The following is a 25256-nucleotide window of genomic DNA, read 5'->3' on the forward strand; positions in this document are numbered from 1 at the left end:
TTAGGGGAACCCATTCCTGTCAGAAGTCAATTTAATATTAAAGTGAGATATGAAGATCAGACTGCTGACTTACCGCTGGTAGTTGTGGGTAGTTAATGGACCGTCACTTTGTGGACGAGAGTGGCTAGATAAAATAAAAGTAAAGTTAGAAATGATCAAAACAGTAACAAAAAACAAAAGGCTGTCGTCTCCAAGACACGAGTGAATCCCAGAAATACTCAAGCTAGATGACGACTTCGATAATGATGACATGAAGCCAACAGATCTGACTGACAAAGATATCACAAAACCAATGAAAACAAAGAAGCCATGTTTACTTCTACTTCTACTGTGCGTATTTTACAAAGATTCCACCGCAGAGAGCTATATTTTACGTTTTAAGACTCGCGCTGAATATTCCGGAAGTCTTGTTTTTGTTGAGTTGGTGACGAGTCCTCACCCTACGTCACTGAAGGAACGCCCCTGACCGAAAAAAGGATACATTGTAGCAGTCCTTCCATCACGTCAATGCATTTTTCTGTACTTTGGTCTGAAAACGTCGTGTAGGACCAGAAAGAGGCAGAAAAGGGCGACAAAGCTCCATGTAAGGAATTAATCAGCCTGTGGAAACTAGCTGATTAATTCCTTACACGGATTTGTCGCCATTTTCTGCCTTTTTTGGATGCGACATTTCCCACCCCTGATGCCTCAAAATGACACGGAATAAATTATTTAATCGATTGCAAACATGTACGCTTTCTTCTTCAGAACTATTTGAATCATATTCATAACTGGATGAGTAACAAGAAAGCATATTCTCCGAATCTGAAGCCATTGTTTTGATTCTCGAGCAAGGCAAGACGTCTTGCCGTGACACCACGAACATGGGGGCGGGACCTTCTGAAACTGGCCACTTCCAGTTTCAAATTGAAGCACTTTTTAGACACTTTATGTCATTTTTATTGGTGTTTTGCATTTGACTAAAAGTATCATACTGTGTGTTTTGGGTATTTTAAATGCTATAAAACGTTTTTCCGATGTCAGTTAGGAAACAAAAAAGTGACGTCGGTTGTCCTTTAACCGAAGACTGGGGGTGGGGGAATAGAGGACAAAAAAAGTCGGCTCCTATTTCCGGCTTCAGAGATCTGGCTCTAAGAACCGGCTCGTTCGCGAACGACACATCACTAGTGTATATATACCGGTATATAGCGAATATCTATATGGCAACGGCAAACAAAGATTTGAACATCCTGCGACCTTCACTGGCTGAGGGGAAGGGAAAGCAAAGAGATCAAGAATGCCATTCAAAACGTTTATTCATAACCCTGTGTACAATTGAAATTCCACACCGTCAGTTCTCCACCACAGACCACACTATATAAATCAATCTTCATAGACTTTCTACGTCCTGTACATGTTTGAATATTGAAGAGAAGTAAGCATGGAAGAACGCGTACGGTGCAAAACCCTTCACCATCTGAACCGTGAACAAAAGAAGCAAAACATGGATGGCATGACTCGCGCTGAATATTCAGGAAGTCTTGTTTTCGAGTTGATGACGATACCCGAAGTGACGACACGGTGGGAACGCCCGTGACCGAGAAAGCGACACACAATGCATTTTGGGTCCTTTTTTCGTCTGAAAACAACGTGTTGATCGCAAAATTAGAAGGAAGACGACATAAATAACGCGATGGTGAATAGTTGTGTGTTGCAGCCAATTGTGGTAAGACGCATAAAGAAGGTGTAAGTTGACACAAATTCCCAGCGGACAAATCAGCCCATTTCCAACGGAGCTTGTGCGCCATCTTGTGCATTTTCTGGCCGCTACTTTGGAGTCGAGACGGCTCGAATTGATACGGAAGGACTTCCTTAATCGATTGCAAACATTTATGCTTTCCTCTTCAGAACTATTTGAATCATATTCATAACTGGATGAGTAACAAGAAAGCATCTTCTCCGAATCTGAACTCTCTGAAGCCATTGTTTTGATTCTGGAGCAAGGCAGTGTGTGACCGATAGTGACGTCACAAACAAGGGGGCGGGACTTTCCGAATATGCCCAGTTCCAAGCTCATTTTGTTGCAGTTTTAAGACACTTTAAAGGACAACAGACACCATTTTTTTGTTTCCTAACTGACATCAGAAAAACGTTTTATAGCATCTAAAATACCCAAAACACACAAGCTGATATTTTTAGTCAAATGAAAAACACCAATAAAATGAGTTGTCCCAAAAGTGTCCCAAAACTACTTCAAAATGATCCCGGAAACGGCGAGTTTCGGAAGGTCCCGCCCCCTTGTTCGTGACGTCACACCAGGACGGCTTGCCTTGCTCAAGAATCAAAACAATGGCTTCAGATTCGGAGAAGATGCTTTCTTGTTACTCCTCCAGTTATGGATATGATTCAAATAGTTCAAGCGAGCCTATGCTGGAGATGAACGAGACAAATTATTCCACATGGCCTCAAGGTGCAGCAGAGTTATTTCTGATTCTTCAGCAGTTCGTCAATTTGGGTTTTGAACATATTCTTAACATCTTCGAGGTCCAAACGGAGCTCCTCTGCCTCTTCGGCTTTTTCCCCGTACATCTGCAAAATGGTGTTGTGCCTCTGCTCCAAATCCTGAAAGGCAAACGACGTTGGTATCCCACAAAATTGATGTTGTGGCTTTGCGTTTGGGTCGCGCGTCTCACCTTGAGTCGACTCCTCAACTCCGAAATCTCCGTCAGCTGCTCCTGCATGTGGTCGTTGAAATTGTTGAGTTGAACCAGCTCCCCCGCCATCGCCGAGCGGCTCCTCTCCAGACTGGAAATCTCCATCTAGCGCGGCCCAAAGGAAGCGAAGTGATGGACAGGGGGCCTTCAAAAATGACAACCGTCTGCGTGCGTCCCACCGACCTGCAACTGGGTGACCTCTCCGTCCCTCAGTTTGAGTTGAGCCTGCAAATTCTCGATGAGGCTGGAGCCGCCGGATAGGCGGGCCGCTTCGTACAAGCTGGTGCCGCCGATTGACACAGACAGGGCTCCACCCCCGGCCGTCCGCTCTGAAGAATCATCCTACAGAGCAGGGATGAGAATGAAAAATCAGAAAAAAAGTCTGGAAAAAAAAGGCAGGGGGGGGCACACGCATATGTATAGATACATATAGTGATACATTGGCTTACGCACTTTGGTTTGGTTCCCAGACAGATTGTGTAATGCGAAAAGTGTGTATCCCCAAAATTAATTTCCCATAGGAAACTATTAAAATGAGGATAATCCGTTCCCAGGTCCCCATTAAACATAACTTTCTACTTTCTAATTTTGTAAGCCTTAAAACTACACAAAATATACCATATTTTATGCTTACTAAATGTGCTATGGTATGATAATTAAAGAAATAAACTGTACTGCTTAATAAAGTCGTTTAATTTACCTTTGTGATGGTCGTTGATCGCTTGATGGAATGGAGTGGCCGGTTTCATCAGCATTAAACACTTGATGAGGAACGCAACCTTCTTCTTTCACCATCTTGAGGAATGATCCCTTGTAGGTGCTTTCCCTGCGATAATTTTACCTTGTTCCTCATCAATTGTGTTCTGTTTAGCTGGGTTGACACCTTTTTACATCAAGTGTACAGATGGCTTGTGCGGATTATTTGTGGAGCCTGATTGATGGGATATAATAATAATAATAAATATAATGATTGTTTCATTTTGTTTTTATTGTAAGTATTTCGTTTCTTGTGTCGTGTTTCATTTGGCCGTGAGTGTTAGTGGCGTGTCGAACTGTGCTGCCATTATCCAGCGCACCACGTGTTTGCGCCGATAGTCCCGCATGTGATGCATTCAGGGACATCATGTCAGTGAACTTGTGTTGTATTCTGTTTTTCTGTAAATAACCACGATACGATCACACGTTGTTAATTCTGTTTTGTTATCTATAATGTTTTGCATATTGGGAACTACTTGGACAAGACTTATGTTAATCACAAGACGAAACCCATGCGACTTGACCCATCCCTTCTGCCATACTGTGTGTGTTGCAGCAATAAAAGAAATAAAGACACATCCATGCGTCTGGTATTAAGCCGGCAGCAACATAGCAACATGGAGCATGGGGAAGGATGTGTATATATATATATATATATATATATATATATATATATATATATATATATATATATATATATATATATATATATATATATATATATATATATATATATATAGTGTATATATATATATATATAAGTGTTTCGGCCCTTATCTTCCTTACACTCTTAGGGGGCCGGGCCACACCCAGCAGGCTGCAAGGTGTTCCCCTGGTGGTGGTTTTCCATATAGTCCTTGGTGGGTCAGGTGGAAAGAGCCCACTTTCCAGATTAAGCCGGGTCGGGATATGGACCCAGGTCTCCTGGTTCACAGCCGATGCCTCTACTTCTCCGCCAACTAAGTGGCTATGATAGTATAGGTTTATCAGGTATATTTATACTAGCTGTCCAATCTTTGTCAGCTCTTTTTGCCCATATCCAGCTAGATGCTTTCACTGCTGTCTCAGCTAGTTCTTTCAATGCTCTAGCTTTCTGCTGGGAGGACAGTCCTAGTTTCTTGAGCAGTCCATATACGAACTAACTAACCCTCTTGCACCTACTTCAACCGCAAACAGCCTGGCTGTGAATCCTTCCTGCCTACCTGCTTGCATCGTATTTTCATACTTGGCCACTTTATACTTGTGGCATGAAATGTAAATTTCTCCACTGCGAGACTAATAAAGGCAAATCCAATCCAAATTGGGTTGTAGTGTTCTTACTGTGCTATGAGGTTTGCACACACTAGATTTAAAGGACAACCGACATCACTTTTTTGGTTCCTAACTGACATCAGAAAAATGTTTTATAGCATCTAAAATACCCAAAACAAGCAGTATGATATTTTTAGTCAAATGAAAAACACCAATAAAAATTAAGTGTCCAAAATCTGCAAAAAATTGAGCTGCGAATTGGGCATTTTCAGAAAGTCCCGCCCCCAGTTTGTGACGTCACGCCAAGACGTCTTGCCTTGCTTGGAAATGGCTCAACATTTTTGTCACAACACACAAGGATTCACCATCGCGTTATTTATGTGTTTTCCTTCTAATTTCGCCATCAACACGAATGACTTAAAAAAATCGAAACCGGAAGTGGCCAGATTCAGAAGATCCCGCCCCCTTGTTCGTGGTGTCACGCCAAGACGTCTTGCCTTGCTCGAGAATCAAAACAATGGCTTCAGATTCAGAGAAGATGCTTTCTTGTTACTCATCCAGTTATGAATGATTGAAATAGTTCTGAAGAGGAAAGCATATATGTTTGCAATCGATTAAAGAATTTATTCCGTGTCATTTTGAGGCATCAGGGGCGGGGGGGGATGTCGCACCCAAAAAAGGCAGAAGATGGCGATAATCTTCCGTGTGGAAATGGCTCAACATTTTTGTCACAACACACAAGGATTCACCATCGCGTTATTTATGTGTTTTCCTTCTAATTTCACCATCAACATGGATCAACACGAAGTTTTCAGACCAAATAAAGTACCGCAAAATACATTGCGTGATCAAAGGACTGCTACAGTGTGTCCTTTCTCGGTCAGGGGCGTTCCTTCAGTGACGTGACGACTCATCACCAACTCAAAAACAAGTCTTCCGGAATATTCAGCGCGAGTCTTAAAACGTAAAATATAGCTATATGCGGTGGAATCTTTGTAAAATACACTCAATAGAAGTCATTTGAAGAGATTTGACAAATTATGGACACAACTTGTCCGGAGACGTCGGTTTTCCTTTAATGCTTTAGTATATCCGGCCCAAACATTCCCTCCAAATGCTCCTGGCCCGGCCCCTCAGTCAAATTTTAGAACCCATTGTGGCCCGCGAGTCAAAAAGTTTGACCACCCCTGGTTTAGATCATGCATCACCAGGGTTCTTGCTCACAAATTAAGATCATCCAATCAAAATGGCGCTTTCCGCCAACCGGCATCAGTATCATCCATTCAAAATGGCGCTTTCCGCCAACACAAGCCGAAACAGGAAATGAACAGCGAAAAAGCGAGAATACATATTTAGTTTTATCTGGTCATTTTGGTCAGAAAAAGTCGGAAATCTGCCGATCGGTGGAAAATTGTCATCCCTGTACAGAGGCAAAAAAGTGTCCAGGTGACATCCCAACAGGCAACGATGCCCGCGACCCGTGTTTGCGGAACGGTGACAATACCTGTTCCAATATCGAGCAGTGCAGAGCGGCGTTGTCAGCCTCGCCGATGGAGCCGCAGCGGGACAGTGATGGCGCGGAAGAAGCCGGGCCGCCGTGGCTCCTCTGCTCATCAACATCAAAGTCAAAGATGAAATTACTGTCCTCTCGGACCCAGCATGCAAGGCACTTATAATGACTTTAAAGGACAACCGACGCCTCCGGACAAGTTGTGTCCATAATTTGTGAAATCGCTTCAAATGACTTCTACTGAGCGTATTTTACGCATCTCGCTATATTTTACATTTTAAGACTTGCGCTGAATATTCCAGAAGTCTTGTTTTTGAGTTGGTGACGAGTCCTGACGTCACGTCACGGAAGGAACGCCCCTGACCGAGAAAGGACACACTGTAGCAGTCCTTTCATCACGTCAATGCATTTTGCGGTACTTTGTTTGGTCTGAAAACTTCGTGTTGCTCCGTGTTGATGGCGAAATTAGAAGGAAAACACATAAATCGCGAGATGGTGAATCGTTGTGTGTTGCACCGAGCAACTATTTGATATTTGCTGACAAAAATTCCAAGGAAAAAAAATCAGCCCATTTCCACGGAGCTTTGGCGCCATCTTCTGCCTTTGTTGGGTGCTACACCCCCCCCCCATACTGCGTGTTTTGGGTATTTTAGATGCTATAAACGTTTTTCTGATGTCAGTTAGGAAACAAAAAAGTGGTGTCGGTTGTCCTTTAATAAACATAATAAACACGAAAATGGCAATCATGCGAGCGAATCAAGCACCGCTTGACGGAATCAGGCCAAAAAGCAAGCGAGCCCACCTTCTCCTTGAGCGCCTCTTGCACCAAGTACAACTTTTTCTTCTCCTGTTCCACCTTCATCTTCTCCATCTCCAGTTGATTGGTTAGCAGCAGCTTGTGGAGGAGAAAGCGAATTTGAGGAAGGAAGATGTGTCGTCGGGGGCGACGGCACCCGAAAAGAGGCCGGGAGGCAAAACCGCACCTTTTCTTTCTTTGCCTCTTCAAGCAGGCGCCCGTGTTGGCCCCGCAGATTTTCCAACTCTATTCGCTCCCTGCCGTCAAGAAAAGGCACCTCAGATCATTTTTAATAATAATAATAATAATAATAATAATAATACATTTCATTTCTGAGCGCCTTTCAAAACTCTCAAGGTCACTTTACAGTCACAGGATCGGTTTGTCTGCGGTTGAGAAGCGACAGCCACATGCGCCAGCGTTCACTCAACCCGGAAGTAACTGAAATAGATAGAAAGCTAGCCAGCTAGCTAATAGATATTCCAGCTCGACAGTTAGCGAAATAGCTAGATAGCCATATAGCTAATAATAATACATTTCATTTCTAAACGCCTTTCAAAACTCTCAAGATAGCAAATGGATAGCAAATATATCGCGAGCTAGGTAGCTAGCTCATGGATAGTTCTATTATTATTATGATTATAGATTTCTCCGGAAAGCGGTTTAAGACTTGATTCCAGCTGTCATTCTCGAGGATTATGTGCTACACGGCGGTTATCGTACGATTCGCTTTGCCACCGGATGTGTTGGTGTGGCACTTGATTTTTCGGCAAGCGGTTCCCATGGCAAAATGGCCAAATGGAGGGCCGTTTTGTACACGGGTGAACATTCGATAGCAAAGCCCTAAAGGGATCGTGAACCTTTTTGACTAAGAGAGCCATAAAAGTAAAATATTTAGAGAATATTTAGGAAAGGTTGAGTGAACGCAGCGCATGTGGCTGTCACTGCTCACCCACAGAAAAACACATCATTTGACTGTAAAGTGACCTTGAGAGTTTTGAAAGGCGCTTAGAAATGAAATTATTATTATTATTATTATTATTATTATTATAAATGTTTTTCAGTGAGAGCCACACGCACACTCACGCACGCAAATACGCATGCAAACACGCACGCATGTGATTTCAACAAAATGTCAGAATGTATTATTTAAAATAACTTTGTGGTAATACTCACAATTAATATGAATAGTTTTCCGTTCCTCGTGATTGGCAAAAAAGAAATCCAGCCAAACGATCGGAATGAAAGTCAACTTGCCGGATACATACGCAAAGTTACGGCTACCGAGCCTGCACACTGCTCATTAGCTTGCATGCTTGCTTTCTGCTGTTTCTCACATAAGTATATTGATGCTAACGTTAGCATAAAAAAGTGGCACATCAAAGTGCCAATGATATTAAACTGTTTCATACATGGTATTTATTGTTTCATTGCAAATTAGAATCACGGCAGAACCTTTTCCCTCCACTAAGGCGAATCCTTCGGTCCATTCAACCTGAAGTGTACGATACTCGTCTTTTTTTTTTACTCGTCAGGCTCCTCAGGCAAGGGGGCATTTACCTGTTTCGACATCAACGGCCACCTAGGTCAGTATCATCCAATCAAAATTGTTCTTTGAACATCAACGGCCACCTTAGGTCAGTATCATCCAATCAAAATTGGGTTTGCCGCCAACTGCCGCTCAAACAGGAAATGAACAGAAAAAAGCGAGAATATGTACAGTATTTAGTTTTACGTCTGTGTAAGCTCTCAGTCGTACAGGAGTTGTCCATCGATGAGAAGGTTTCTTGAGCCGTCATCTGTACTTCTTTGAAGGTGTTGGACGTTTCGCTTCTTATCCAAGAGTCAGCAAACTAAAATCTTTTGCTGGTAGTTTTGGCCCAATATATATCCCTACTGTCCAGGCATGCCAGTGCCAGACTCTGCTATGATTGGTCCCTGCTCTCAGGTTAGGGGGAGAAGAGGACTACTCCCTGTGGCTACACTGATTACTTCTACTGTCCTGACTGATTACTTCTATTGTCCTGCCTGAGTATGGGGTCTACGATTGGCCTGATTGTCCCATTTGAACTGGTATCACCTCATCAGCATAACTAAGTCTATGTTGCCTAAGAAGTCGGTTGTAGGAACGATCCAAATTGAACCTCACCCCACCATGCCGACTCAGTGAAGGGTTTTGCTGTTTTATAAAAAATAGCTTATTTTACTCCCCTTTCAAACCATCTATTTTCTTTCGCTGAGATTTTAACTTCATTGTCGTCAAATGAGTGGTTGCTAGCTTTTGGGTGCATATGTACTGCAGATTGAGGCCCACTAGTATTATCCCTGGGATGTTGATAAAGTATTTTTTGAGAATGTGTTTAGTCTCCCCAATGTACAATTTTCTGTACAATTTTCGTTTTTACAATGTATTGAATACATGACTTAGTTTTATCGGCGAGCCAGATGCAATCATCAAAAGAGCCACAAAGGTTCCCCCACCCCTGCCCTAAAAGGTTCCAATGATGCAGACTGGACGGATAGACGGTGAAGCTATGTTAGGTTTGAACATGTACCTGCTGCTTTCATCTTCCAATCTCTCTCGTCCGCTCTTCTCAGCCTCCGCCAGGGCCTGGAGCCGAACCTTCTCCTGGTGAAGGAGGGAATTCTGGGATTCGAGGGAGGCCAGCTGGCACTTGACAGAGAGCAAGTCTTCTGTGGCCGAGTGCTCCTTCTCCACTGCAGCGGCGAGTTGCGCCTGCGCTTTGACTGACAGACAATGAGAGGGGAGGTTGCTTTCGGGCCAGAAGTGTCACTCGCCGTAAACAAAAAAAGGTGGGCAGCAACCGAGGCGGCACTTTTGTAACAGCGGAGGAAAAACTTACCGAGCCGATCGGACATGCTCGTCTCCAGTTTTTCCCAGGATGCCGTTTGTCCCCCCAGCGAAGCCTGTAGGTTCTCAATTTGACGCAGCAGGGGCCTGGTTGCAGAAGTCACGCTTTGGCTCAGCTCCTGGTTTCTAAACTCAGCCTCCTGGAGCCTCTATGGACGGACAATACAATAATAATAATAATAATAATAATAATAATAATAATAATAAGAAGAAGAAGAAGAAGAAGAAGAAGAAGAAGAAGAAGGAATCCATTCCATTTCCTTTTGCCTTTCAAAACACTCAAGGTCACTTTACAGTCACAGAATAATCTATGAGAAGGTTTCTTCAGCCGTCATCTGTACTTCTTTGAAGGTGTCGGACGTTTCGCTTCTTATCCAAGAGGCTTCGTCAGCGAACATTTTTTTTTTTGCTGGTAGGCCAAAACTACCAGCAAAAAAAAATTTGTTCGCTGACGAAGCCTCTTAGATACGAAGTGAAACGTCCGCCACCTTCAAAGAAGTACAGATGACGGCTGAAGAAACCTGCTCATCGATGGACGACTCCTGTACGACTGAGAGCTTACACAGAAGAGTCACAGAATAAGATTTTCTGTGTGTGAGCAGCGGCAGCCACACGCGCCAGCGTTCACTCAACCCAGAAGTAACTCAAATAGATAGAAAGCTAGCTAGCTAATAGCTAGCCAATAGATAGCTAATAGATAGACAGCTAGTTAGGTAGCCGTATAACTAATAGATAGCCAGCTAGATAGCTAGCGAGCCAGCCAGATAGCTAAATGATAGCAAATAGATAGCCAGCTAGGTAGCTAGCTAGATAGCCAGCCGGGTAGTAATCATAGCAATACATTTCATTTCCAAGTGCCCCTCAAAACTCTCAACACACTTTACAGTCACAGGATAAGTTTTTCTGTGGGTGAGCAGCGGCAGCCACACGCGTCAGCGTTCACTCAACCTGGAAGTAACTCAAATAGATAGAAAGCTAGCTAGCTAATAGATAGATAAAAGATAGCAAATAGATAGACAGCTAGCTAGGTAGCTAGCCAGCCAGCCGGGTAGTAATCATAACAATAACCATAATAATAATAATAATAATAATAATAATAATAATAATACATTTCATTTCCAAGCGCCCCTCAAAACTGTCAAGGTCACTTAACAGTCACAGGATAAGTTTTTCTGTGGGTGAGCAGTAGCAGACACACGCGCCAGCGTTCACTCAAGCCGGAAGTAACTCAAATAGATAGTAAGACAAATAATAATAATAATAATACATTTAATTTCCAGGCGCCTTTCAAAACTCTCACGTTTTACCTCTATGTGTCTTCTGCCTGTCTCACCACGATGGGGTGCAGAGCTTTCAGCCGCTGTACTCCTAAACTCTGGATTCACTTCCACCCAACATCCGTAATATTGACTCCCTTCCCACTTTCAAATCCCACCTCAAAACACACGTTTAAAGGACAACCGACGTCTCTGGACAAATAATTTGTAACATGGCTTCAAATGACTTCTACTGCGCATATTTTAAAAAGATTCCACCGCATATAGGTGTATTTTACGTTGTAAGACTCGCGCTGAATATTCAGGAAGTCTTGTTTTTGAGTTGGTGACGAGTCCGTACGTGACGTCACTAAAGGAACACCCCCTGATCGAAAAAAAGACACATTGTAGCAGTCCTTCCATCACGTCAATGTATTTTGCTGTATTGTTTGGCCTTGTGTTGCACCCAAAAGCCGCCAGGAGAGGGTGTCCAAGCTCCATATAAGGAATTTATCAGCCTGTGGAAACGGAGGTGGCCACATTTTGTGCCTCTTTTCTGGTGATCGTTTCTCCCCAATGTTGCCTCAAAATGGCATGGAAGAAATTCTTTAATCGATTGCAAACATGTATGCTTTCCTCTTCAGAACTATTTGAATGATATTCATAACTGGAGGTGGAACAAGAAAGCATATTCCCCGAATCTGAAGCCATTGTTTTGATTCTCAAGCAATGCAAGACGTCTTGGCGTGACGTCACAAACTGGGGGCGGGACTTTCTGAAAATGCCCAATTCGCAGCTCAATTTTTTGCAAATTTTGGACCCTTTAAGTCATTTTTATTGGTGTTTTGCATTTGAATAAAAATATCATACTGCGTGTTTTGGGTATTTTAGATGCTATAAAACATTTTTCTGATGTCAGTTAAGAAACAAAAAAGTGACGTCGGTTGTCCTTTAAAATTGCATTCATGTCTAGTTCAATCGGCTATTTTGTTATTTTTCATTTTATTTGTGGTTTTATTGTTTTAATAATAATAATAATAATAATAATAATAATAATAATAATAATAATAATAATAACAATAATAATATCCGGTTTCCTCCCACACTCCAAAAACATGCATGGCAGGCAGATTGACCACTCCAAATTGTCCCTAGGTGTGAGTATGAGAGTGACTGTTGTATGTCTTTGTGTGCCCTGCGATTGGCTGGCAACCAATTCAGGGTGTCGCCCGCCTCGTGCCCGAGGACAGCTGAGATAGGCTCCAGCAACCCCCGCGACCCTAATGAGGAATAAACGGTACGGAAAATGAGATAATTTTACATGGTTTTTTTTGGTAGTTAATAAATTTAAGCAAAAAAAAACTGAGGAGCCATTTGGGAGCCAAAAGAGCCAGTCTTTTGTGCGGGTGAGCAGCGTAAGCCATTTGCGCTCGCCTTCACTCTACCTGGAAGTAACACAGCAGCAAAGTTAGAAAAGGAAGTCGTGATACCTTGGCTTACAAACTTAATTGGTTCCCAGACAGTGTGTCAGACAGTGTGTAAGGCAAAAAGTGTGGATCCCAAAAAATAATTTCCCATAGAAAACAATTAAAATCAGAATAATCTGTTCCCAGGTCCCCATTAAACATAATTTTCTACTTTCTAATTTTCTTAGCCTTAAAACTACACATAATATACCTTATTTTATGTAGAATAAATGTGCTATGGTATTATAATTAAAGAAATAAACTGTACTATATAATAAAGTCGTTTTATTTACCTTTGTGATGGTCGTTGATGGCTTGATGGAATGGAGTGGCCGGTTTCATCAGCATTAAACACTTGATGAGGAACATAGCCTTCTTCTTTCACCATCTTGAGGAATGATCCCCAGGGGCTTTCTCTGCGATAATTTTACCTAGTTCCTCATCAATTGTGTTGTTTAGCTGGATTGATAGCTTTTTGCTTTTGGCTTGTGCGGGTTATTTGTGAAGCCTGATTGGTGGGAATTTTAATCTTGCAGTCTACACTCTTCCTTTGAACTATCAATGTTGAAACAAGTCCAAATTTCACTGCTTTCTATCCATTTTGTCACTCTCTCTCTGTCGTCTGCCTGTCTCTTTAATGTTTAAACCACCTCCCCTCACTGCTGCGATCTTGACCAATCACGTGAATTTAACCGAAGACTGGGGGTGGGGAATAGAGGACAAAAAATATGTCAGCGGCCATTTTATTTTTGGAGAATGGCTTCAATCCCTTTGTCTGTAACCACCCCTCCTCACTGATGCATTATTGACCAATCACGTGGCTTTAACCGACGACTGGGGAGGGAATAGAAGACCAAAACAAGCCGGCTGCCATTTTCTTGTTAGGAGAACTGGCTCGTTCGCGAATGACACATCAGTCATTGTGGCAGCTCCGTGTGTATCCCGAAAAATAGTTTGTATGCCAAGGTAAAACTTTCATAAATTTAACATTCGTAAACCGAAAAGTTCGTAACCCAAGAGGTTCGTAAACCGAGGTGTCACTGTACAATACAATACATATTGATTTACAGAAAGACAGGTGGCAGGCGGAGTGGTGGCGAAAGAGAGCCAAGATGGCAGAGGGCATTACCTGCTGCAATTGGCCTATCTCCTCCCTCAAATAATCTTCCTTCCTCCCCTGCTGTTGCTCCGCCCTCTGAAGCGCCAACCTCAGGTCGCCCACCTGCACGCCATATCAAGACCCAATGAGTATTGGACCCCCGAAGCCCTCGGAGGGGGCCAACCCCTCTGCCCGGGGCAACGCAGTCTCATTTCAAACGGCGATGGGACGGCCATTTCCATGGTCAGTGCGTTACCTGGTTGGCCAGAAGCTCTTGCTGGATACGGGCTTCCCCTTGGGCCTTCTCCAAGGCCAGGCTTTGTAACTCCTTGGCCTTCATCTCCCGACTCAGCGCCGCCTCTTCCACCTCACTGGCCCTGCTGGCCTGAGTTTTGTGAAGTTCTGCCAGCTCCCTGGCGACAAAAAAAGAAAAGCTTCAAGATGTGGCCCCGTCGTCGAGTGGTTAGCACGCCGGCTTCACAGTGCAGAGGTCGTGAGTTCAAGACCCGGTCCAGCCTCCCTGTGTGGAGTTTGCATGTTCTCCCCAGAACCACGTGGGTTTTCTCCGGGTCCTCCGGTTTCCTCCCACATTCCAAAAACATGCATGGCAGGCTGATTGAACGCTCCAAATAGTTCCAAGGTGTGAATGTGAGAGTGACTGGTTGTTTGTCTCTGAGTGCCCTGCGATTCGCTGGCAACCAATTTGGGGTGTCCCCCGCCTGGTGCCCGAAGACGGCTGGGATAGGTTCCAGCACCCCCCGCGACCCTCATGAGGAATAAGCAGTACGGAAAATGGATGGATGGATTCCAAAATGCACTTGATCTTTGCCGTACGCATCAAGTTTGAAAACTAATCCTTGAATCAGCTGAACAACAAGCAGACAAGCGCTTGGCTTGCATATTGAACAACGCCTCCTACCCCCCGTTCCACTTCTTGTCCTCAATACCAGATGTTTACTTGTAGGAGTTATCCAGAGCCGCCTGGAGACTTCTGTTCTTCTCAAGCAGGTCCTCCGAGTCGGCATGCAGCCTGTTCTGCTCCTTCTCCTGATGCTCGACGGCGGAGTTCAACTTCTGGATGTTGTCTCGGTGCTGTTTCTCCACTTCTTCCTTCCCCTCCAAAACCTAAAGAAAGTTTCCAAAACACAGGGATGAGAATGACAAATGAGTAAATAAGTCTGAAATAAAGGCGGGGGGATGGGATATATACTTTTATACACAGTAAAGTCTCGTTATATCGATATCGTTTATATTGATAATACTGCTTATTACGACACTATTTTCATTTCCCGTGCACATTTCTAGTCTTTTTATGTATAATTAGTTCCGTTTAGTACGATTCGTGGTTTTTACGATAATCCGGTTACTACGGTGCTCTTTTTCATCTCCCGCCGACCATTTCGCTATGTTTATATCGCTACACGCCATCGGTCGCGCCATCGGCCTCGCCCTTGGTCGACTTGGTCACGTGACTTGGTCACATGAGTTTGTTACGTGACCAGCTCCCGTGTAGCAGAGCCATTTCCATTTTCAGACGCTAGCTTGTGTGTAGCAGACGAAATTGAAGTGTTTGTGTTAAAAGGTAAAAATGGGAAGCAGAAGAAGATTGATGACTTTTTTTAAATTGCATACATAATACAGTAAGGTGTAAGCGTTGCAGTTTCCCTGTTGTGTTATGTACATGCCCACTGTACTGTATATGAATGCAATCGTTTTTTTGCAACAATGTTTCTTGTTTTGTCTGCTGAAGCGTGATTTTGAAAATTACCATACATTCCATACTGTGTATACAAGGACAACTGATGTCACTTTTTATTCAAATGCAAAACACCAATAAAAATGACTTCACGCCAAGACGTCTTGCATTGCTTGTGAATCCAAACAATGGCTTCAGATTCGGATAATATGCTTTCTTGTTACACAACATTTACACTTACACTTGCAACATTCGGGGAACATCTCTCACCCAAAAAAAAGAGGCACAAAATGGCAAGCTCATGGCCAGCTCCGTTTGTTATATGGCGCTTGGATGCCCTCTTTTGGCGGCTTTTGTTAATGCAGTTCGGCGCAGGACGGATATATCGACAGTACGGTTATATCGACATTTTTCTAACTCCTGAGAATATCCATATAACAAGACTTTACTGTGTGTACATATATATATATATTACATTTATGAAAATTAAACCTTGGATTAAGCACTATTTTACACCCCCCCCCACCACGGCTGGCGTAGTAATCTAACACCAAAGCACACGACCGAACAGCGCCCTTTCTATGAGTTCACGCGTCGATCGTCTTTAACGATATTTTTGCTTTTATGGGACTGAAAAAGACCGCACCACAGGCTCGTGTTCAGCCGAAGAAGACACAAAACAAAATTCCAGTCGAGGAGAAATAGGAGATCATTGAGAAACATAAACGAGGTCTGCGTTTCTAGCGTCACAGGTGCGCACCGCAGCTGTCATGTGAATTTCAGCCTGACACATTTCACACGCTGTGTGTCACTTCCCTGAGAGTAAATTTCTACGACCATTCTACAAATAAAGAGCGATATGCTAAGTCCAACATTGCTACACAAAGGCGTTATTTACTCGATGTTTTCACGTGCGAGTTGACAGCTGGGGCGGGGTCGCCGCTCCCGTCCTCTGCCAGCTTCTGTGTGATCTGATCACCGATACTGGGACACTTCAACGAGTCGTTGTCACCTCACCAGTGACATGATTACGACGCCTCGCGCCTCACCAGTGTCTTGGACTTGCCAGCACAAGAGTTTGCTTCGGCCGAGGTGATTGTTAGCCGCGATCTCAGCTTCGGTGCGTGTGTTGATCCGGTCCGAGTTTTTCCCCCCCGCGTCCCGTAAATGTCTGCCTTCTTTCGGGATTGTGCCTATTTTTGCACCACCGCTAGTTTATTTCCTACGATTCCGCTGGTTCACCTGTTTTTGGACCAGCGCCATTTGTTACGTTAATAAACACCCTGCAATGACCTCCTGTCTCTGTCGCCTGCTTGGGGAACCAAACATCCCACTTTGTTTCGACGAGTCGGTTACTTTCTGCCTCGTTCGGAAGGTGACACCATTCATTCACTATGTACGGTATTTTCATGACATTTTGGAGGACATTTAAGACTTACAGTCGTGAAAATGCGGTAGCAAGCTCTGTTGCTCGTCCTGCATGCAATGTTCGTGTGTGCATGGTCGTGTATGTGTGTGTGTTCGTGTCTGCGCATGACTATGTCTGCATGTGTGCGTGCGTCCGCGCATTGTGAGTGTGTGCGTATGTATGTGTGCGTGCGCGCGCATGCACGTACGTGTGTGTCCATGCACGTACGTGTGTGTCCATGCACGTATGTGTGTGTGCGTGTGGCTCTTTGCAGTAACAATTAAAAAAATGGCTCCTCATCTCTGACTGGTTGGCCACCCCTGGTCTGGGGCAATAGAAGAGCTTGATTCTGTCTGAAGTCTGAACCCCATTCCATCAACCCATCAACGACCATCACAATGGTAAATAAAATTACTTTATTATCCAGTGCAGTGTATTTCTTTCATTAAAAATAAAAGCACTGTAAAAAGCCCCACTGTGTGTGTATGTGTGTGTGCATATACATATATATATATATATATATATATATATATATATATATATATATATATATATATATATATATATATATATATTGTGATGTCACGAGAGGCTGTGTCCTAGAGGGCAAATACATCCCCCTAAGATGGCTCCACCCAGAGAGAGTCTTGGCCCCACCTGGTGGAAGGCAGCAATTAAACCCACACACCTGCAGCTGATCAGGGTTTGATTGGAAAGCAGGGCTCTTAAGGCAGAGAGCATCTGAGTGTGCAGCTTGGGGAAAGACAAGCTCGATTGCTGTGCTCTGTGGAGAAGTTGATTGCTGCGTGGAACTCATTGCCAGTTGGGACCACACGACTGGACACTGGATTTGAACCTAGCTAAGGTGGCTAGGCTACATGACGAGGACGTCAAGAGGGGTGAGGCCTAGAGACTCTTGTAAAGAACTCCGTCTGAAGTTTTACCTCAGAAGAGACTTTATTTGGATTTAAGTATCAGAAGAGACTTTATTTGGATTTAAGTATCAGAAGAGACTTTATTTTGATAAGTATTGGAAGAGACACTATTCAAACCTTTGTTGCTTGTGAATTCCCCCTGGAACCCTTGATTAAAACCTTCCATGGCCTCACCGAACTCTTCCCATGCCCGTGTTTTCGCCTCGGCGACCACTGAGGCTGCATTCCGCTTGGCTAGTCGATACGTGTCAGCTGTCTCAGGAGACCCACAGGCTATATAAGCCCGGTAGGACTCCTTCTTCAGCTTTACGGCATCCCTTACTACTGGTGTCCACCAGCGAGTACGGGGATTGCCGCCACGACAGGCACCAACCACCTTACGGCCGCAACTCTGATTTGCCGCCTCAGCAAGGGAGGTACGGAACATGGTCCATTCGGACTCGATGTCCCCCACCTCCCCCGGGACATGTGTATAGTTCTGCCGGAGGTGGGAGTTGAAACTCCTTCTGACAGGGGATTCTGCCAGACGTTCCCAACAAACCCTCACAACACGTTTGGGTCTTCCAGGTCGGACTGGCATCTTCCCCCACCAACGGAGCCTACTCACCACCAGGTGGTGATCAGTTGACAGCTCCGCCCCTCTCTTCACTCGAGTGTCCAAAACATGAGGCCGCAAATCAGATGATACAACTATAAAGTCAATCATCGAACTGCGACCAAGGGTGTCCTGGTGCCACGTGCACGTATGGATACCCTTATGTTTGAATAAAGTGTTTGTTATAGACAATCCGTGTTGAGCACAGAAGTCTAATAACAAGACACCACTCCTGTTCTGATCGGGGGGGCCATTCCTCCCAATCACGCCCTTCCAGGTCCCACTGTCATTGCCCACATGAGCATTGAAATCGCCCAGCAGGACAAGGGAGTCCCCAGGGGGAGCGCTCTCCAGCACACCCCCTAAGGTCTCCAAAAAGGATGGGTACACTGAACTGCTGTTTGGTGCATATGCACAGACAACAGCTCACATTGCACCCGACTCCTCTGGCCCCTCCCATGGGTGGTGAGCCCTTGAGAAGCACTTTCTGCCAACGGCGTCATTATCATCCAATCAAAATTGCGCTTTCCGCCAACACAAGCCAAAACAGGAAATGAACAGCGAAAAATCGAGAATACATATTTAGTTTTATCTGGTCATTTGACAAAGTCAGAAATCCACCAATCGGTGGAAATTTCTCATCCCTGAAAACAGTAAAACCACAACAGTTCTGTTTTCCCATAGAAGTCAATTTGTTTTCCGAGCGCATTTGATTCATCCTTGACAATCCAAATGAATTGGAAGGAACCCAGGGACTTTTCCAGCCTGTTTTGTGTCTATTGAGAGAGCATTCCGATGAGCTGGAAAATGTCTGCAGCGCGCTCACCTGCCGCAGTTGCCCGAGCTCCTCCTCTAGGTCATTTGTTTTCCTCTGTTGCTTGGCGAGTCTCGCCTCGCTGTCCTTCTCCTTGGCGCGCAGTTTCTTGATGATGTTGCTGTGCTGAAGCTGTTGCTTGGACAACTTTTCGCCTACAAAGTGAGACGTGGACAGGCCAACGCATTAGGACTCCCAAGCAGCTCCCCTCTCAACTGAGCGAACCGTGTCAAAACCGCGCTACGTGCATTTATAATGAGAATAATAATAATAATACATTTAATTTTAAGCGCCTTTCAAAGCTCTCAAGGACACTTTACAGTCACAGACAAGCATAGGTACTATAATAAATAAAATACAATCACAAATAGAATACAATAAATAAAATACAATTACAAATAGAAACAAGACAAAGAGCAGCACAGAAAATGAAATTTCAAATAGGTGGGTTTTGAGATGGGATTTGAAGGTGGGAAGAGAATCGATGCTACGAATGTTGGAAGGAAGTGAGTTCCAGAGTTTGGGGACAGAGCAGCTGAAAGCTGTGTCCCCCAGCGTGCTGAGACGGGCAGGGGGGGGCACAGAGGTGGAGGGAGGAAGAGGATCTGAGAGAACGAGAGGGAATAGAAATTTGAAGAAGATCAGATAGGTATGGGGGGGGTCTAGGTTATGGATAGCTTTAATGGACAACCGACAATTTTTTTCTTTCCTAACTGACATCAGAAAAACGTTTTATACTATAAAATGTTTTTACGTTACCCAATACCCAAAACACGCAGGCTGATATTTTTAGTCAAATGACTCAAAGTGTCCCAAAACTGACACAAAATGAGCTCAAGAAATGGCGAGATTCAGAAAGTCCCGCCCGATTGTTTGTGACGTCACGCCAGGATACGCAAAACAATGGCTCCAGAGAGTTCTGATTCTGAGAAGATGCTTTCTTGTTACTCATCCAGTTATGAATATAATTCAAATAGTTATAAAGAGGAAAGCATAAATGCAATCGATTTAAAAAATCCTTCCGTGTCAATTAGAGCCGTCTGGACTCCAATGTAGCGTCCCAGAAAATGCACAAGATGGCACCCAAGCTCCGTTGGAAATGGGCTGATTTGTCTGCTGGGAATTTGTGTCAACCAGTATCAAATAGTAGTCTTTGGTGCAACAGACAACAATTCACCATCGTGTTATTTATATGTCTTCCTTCTAATTTCGCCATCAACACAGGTCAACACGAAGTTTTCAGACCAAACAAAGTACCCAAAATGCATTGCGCGTCGCTTTCTTGGTCAGTGACGTTCCAGATGTGACGTCATGTCAGGCATCGTCATCAACTCGAAAACAAGACTTCAGCGCGAGTCTTAAAACGTAAACTATAGCTATATGTGGTGGAATCTCTGTAAAATACGCTCAGTAGAAGTCATTTGAAGTGATTTTACATATTATGGACGCAACTACCCGGAGGTGTCGGTTATCCTTTAAATGTATAAAGAAGAATTTTAAAGAATCTGCCGGTGATTCTGCTGAAACTGCTCACACGCCACCGTTCCCAAGATGGTAAGTGGGGGTGAGGGTGGACCATTACATCCTTACCCTCTTCCAGCAGGCCTCGGATCTGTTCCTCCTTCTCTTTGATGAGATCCAAAGAAATGCCGGAATGGAGTCTGGAGGTAAGCTCCTCTCGCAGGCCTTTGATTTCCTGCAAAGAAACTGCAACCTGGAAACAAAGACACGGGACCCGCTGGCGACCCCGCCCCCCCACAAATGTGGCCGCGACTTGACGAAGGCGGGGTTGCATTTTCACGATTTCCCACACCTTCTTGGCGATATCTCTCTCTTTGCAAGCCAGCTGCGCTTTCCTCTCGGTGTCTGCGATGCGCCGCGTAAATTCTTCCTTTAAGGACAGAACTGCCGAGCTCTCCTCCTTCAGAGTTGCAACTTCACTGTGGGCAGGGGGAGGTGATATTACAGCGAGAGGCACAATGTTTTTTGGCAAATTTATAATAATAATAATAATACATTTCATTTCCAAGCGCCCCTCAAAACTCTCAAGGTCACTTTACGGTCACAGGATAGGTTTTTTCTGTGGGTGAGCAGCGGCAGCCACACGCTAGCGTTCACTCAACCCGGAAGTAACTCAAATAGATAGAAAGGTAGCGAGCTAATAGATAGCCAATAGATAGCCTATAACTAAAAGCTAGCCAGCTAGATAGCTAGCGAGCCAGCCAGATAGCTAAAAGATAGCAAATAGCCAGCCTTCACTCAACCCCGAAGTAACTTAAATAGACAGCAAGCTAGACATCTAGCGAATATATAGCTAATAGCTAGCGAATAGATAGCTATTAGCCAGCGAATAGATAGCTATTAGCCAGCAAATAGTCATCATTTCATCTGTGCTGTATGTCATGCATCAGAATCAGACTCAGAAAACCTTTATTCGTCCCACAATGGGGATATTTGCATATTAGCATATTTGACAATAAAGCTGACTTTGATTTTTTTAACTTTGAATACATAGCTATTAGCTAGCGAATAGATAGCAACGGTCTCAGGCAATAGAAGAGGTTGAAAAACAAATACACAATACACAAAATATACGTATCTATTCGCTAATTTAGAATGTTCAATATGATAAACTCACTCTCGAAGATTGTCACACTGTTCTTCCAGTCGAGCTTTGTCCTTACTGGTGGCCAGCAGCTGAGCTTCTCTCTTTTCAAGGCTGCTCGACAGCTCACTGATAATCTACAGTGGCACAAATTTGCGTTGCCGCCATAATTTTTTTCTTTCAATCAAGGAAATGTTATCTTAAAAAAAAAAGATGATAATACAGTGATACCTTGGCTCACGAACATAATTGGTTCCCAGACAGAGTGTGTAAGGCGAAAAGTGTGTATCTCAAAAAAATAATTTCCCATAGGAAACCATTAAAATGAGAATAATCTGTTCCCAGTTCCCTATAAAACATCATTTTCTACTTTCTAATTTTCTAAGCCTTAAAACGACACAAAATATACCTTATTTTATGTATATTTAATGTGCTATGGTATTATAATTAATGAAATAAACTGTACTGTATAATGAAGTTGTTTTATTTATCTTTGTGATGGTCGTTGATGGCTTGATGGAGAGTTGCCGATATCATCAGCATGAAACACTTGATAAGGAACGTAGTCTTCTTCATTCACCATCTTGAGGAATAATCCCTTGTAGGTGCTTTCTCTGCGATAATTTTACCTAGTTCCTCATCAATTGTGTTTACCTGGGTTGATAGCTTTTTGCATCAAGTGTACAGATGGCTTGTGCGGGTTATTTGTGGAGACTGATTGGTGGGAATTTTAACCTTGCAGTCTACAGTCTGTCTTTGCACTATCAATGTTGAAACGACTCCAAATTTCACTGTTTTCTATCCAGTTTGTCACTCTCTCTCTGTCATCTGCCTGTCTCTTTAATGTTTAAGACATCTCCCCTCACTGCTGCGTTCTTGACCAATCACGTGTCCAAGAGGTCCTTTGGACCGTCGCAGAGGAGACCAAAGATGTCTCAACAGTTCAGGTTTTGGAGCTTCAAAAGGTGAGCTTTAACCGACCACTGGGGGCGGGGAATAGAGGACAAAAAAAAGTCGGCATCGATTTTGTTTTTGGAGAACGGCTTCACTCTCTCTCTGTAAACAACCACCCCTTCACTGCTGCGTTCTTGACCAATCACAACTGGGGCGGGGAATAGAGGACCAAAACAAATCGGCTGCCATTTTTTTGTTAGGAGAACGGGCTCGTTCGCCAACAACACATCACTCATTGTGGCAGCTCCGTGTGTATCCCGAAAAATAGTTTGTATGCCAAGGTAAAATTTTCATACATTTAATGTTCGTAAACCGACAAGTTCGTAAGACAAGGGGTTCGTAAACTAGAATAATACATTTTAGTTTAAGCGCCATTCAAGCTCTCAATGACACTTTACAGTCACAGACAAGCATAGGTACTATAACAAATAAAATACAATCGCAAAATACAATACAATAAATACAATATAATTATAAATAGAAACAAGAGAAAGAGCTACATAGAAATTGCAATTTTAAATAGGCACTCAATAACACTTTTCTTGTTGAATCTCACCTTTTGAAGCTCCAAAACCTGAACTGTTGAGACACCTTTGGTCTCCTCTGCGACGGTCCAAAGGACCTCTTGGACTGCACCGGAGCTGGGATGGCACCCCCCAACGTCGGCCCCCGAAGGGCGTTGTTCTTCAGCCAGCTGTTCGGGTTGTTCGCAATTTACCGGCGTCGCACTGCGTCCGCTCTCTTCCATCTCGTCCACAGACTGCTTCCTTGGGCTTCCTGTCAGGCTTCCCGTCGGGCACTCTTCCATCTCTTTTTGGAGCTCACCGGCGCTCGCAGCCAGTCCCCTTCTTGGCTTCCCACTGCCGTCTGACGCCGCGTCCGCTGCAAGGGAAGCAGGCGAAGTCACGGAAGCTAGCGTCCGACCGCCAGGGATCTCGTCATCCGAGTTCATTTCGCTGACGCTTCGGCTGTCCAGCGACTGAACGCTGAAGGAATCAATACGCTCAAAGGCATCCGAGGAGGACCCGCAACTCTCGCTGAGCTTGGAGTCGTCTTCCAGGTGCGGGAAATCTCCGCAGGCCGAAGTGGAAAGAAGTTGGAAGGAGCCGTGCATCAAGTGAAGGCCGGCCTTGCCTTCTCCCGTCTCTTGTCTGGAGCTGGCCGAACTCTCGCTCAGCACGCTCTCGTGGTCCAGGACTTCAATGTCACTGGTGGTGGATGTTCCTGAAGAGATGGCGCTCACGGGAGGGGAGGGTGTGTTGCTCTGGCGGTCTTCCATTTTTAAATCCTTTTGCTCTAAATGGACATCCTTGGAGGATTGGGAGTCTGGCGGATCAGAATTCATCCCGTTTTTGCATTTGGAAGGAACTGCGGCAGGGTCTGAAGAAGCTGAGGGGTTGCCCTCGACGGTGGGGTATACCTTTTCGATCTGCGGCCACTCCGCATTGAAGTCGAGAGAAACTTGGCTGGCAGGTTTTTCTCCGCTGGTATCGGTCTTGGTGTCATCTGGGCTGCAGGTCAGTTCGCCACCGTTTTCACTCAGAGAAACCGGCTGGGGAGGAAGAGCGTCCTGGACCACCCGTTGGCCATCGCCAACTGTGTGATCTTGGTAATTCGATTCAGCAGACACCTTTTTCTTTGGGGTCTCTGTGTCTTCCTTCATCACAGAATTTTTCAGATTCTTTTCTTTTGCCATGGACTGCCTCTGAGATTTAACGGGAGGTACGGACACGACCTGGGATGCGGCGGAGATGCACTGACCATCGCCGGGTGGCAGGAAGGTGTTAAAAAAGTTTTCAGATTCATCCACAACGGTGCGGGTGACCGGGGTCGTTATGGCCACGGAGGGAGACGGAGGTGAAAGCTTTTCTTCGGGTGGTGCTTCCCACTGCCGTATCCCCCACCCACCACTTAATGACAACTTTTCAGGCAAAGTCACATCTGACAAAAAGAAAAGCGTACTTGAACACACTGCGAACGTTGGTTACGACGCATCCGTTCCGGAAAACCTACCTTCATCAGGCATTGGGCAAGTGTTATTCCATGGGCTCTCTTCTTGAATATCCAGGACACGGTCGATTGATTTCTGGGCTGTCGTGAGTGCTTGTTTGGCGAAAGTGGACAGATGAGATGCGTTGAACCAACTCATCTTGGGCACTTGGCTAGCTCCAAGTTGTGACGAGGATCTCCAAAGAAATCAACCGGCAAAGCATGGCCGATTCGACTCGCCCCGCTTCGTCGCTCGAAGTGAAAACGCAGACAAAAATGACAAAAATGACGACAAAAACAGTTGGAGTCGGACTGTCTTTGTTGGCACACCGAAGCACTGCTAATAAGCTATCTCAAGCTGCTACGGAAGAGCGTTCGTCCCAAGCTCACGATAAGGACAAGCGGGAATCCCGACAGCACTTCAGAAGTCAACTACCGTAGTCCTCAAAAAGAACCAGTCAACCTAATGGTGCGGCCATTGGGTTTGTTTTGGTCGCTACCAGCTGGTGATCTCGATCCCCTCGCTACGTCGTCACTTCCGCATCACGCTGTCCCGTAACG

At 44.5% G+C, this 25256-nt stretch overlaps 1 protein-coding gene across 1 annotated transcript; it reads right to left on the reverse strand.

Moving 5' to 3' along the window:
* Positions 1-1054: 1054 nt before the first annotated feature.
* Positions 1055-25256, reverse strand: tmf1 (TATA element modulatory factor 1). Its single transcript, XM_089009459.1, has 17 exons — positions 24720-25256; positions 23263-24647; positions 21786-21889; positions 20961-21087; positions 20738-20843; positions 19160-19302; positions 14658-14824; positions 13956-14112; positions 13730-13822; positions 9871-10027; positions 9562-9754; positions 7194-7263; positions 7013-7105; positions 6205-6306; positions 2877-3035; positions 2673-2798; positions 1055-2601 (listed from the first exon to the last, which is right to left on the reverse strand). The coding sequence occupies exons 1-17, from the start codon at positions 24853-24855 to the stop codon at positions 2461-2463; spliced, it is 3459 nt and encodes a 1152-aa protein (XP_088865585.1). The 5' UTR covers positions 24856-25256; the 3' UTR covers positions 1055-2460.

Source organism: Hippocampus bargibanti, linkage group LG12, assembly GCF_051943395.1.
Source record: "Hippocampus bargibanti isolate YZ-2025 linkage group LG12, ASM5194339v1, whole genome shotgun sequence".
In the NCBI taxonomy this organism is placed as follows: Eukaryota; Metazoa; Chordata; class Actinopteri; order Syngnathiformes; family Syngnathidae; genus Hippocampus; species Hippocampus bargibanti.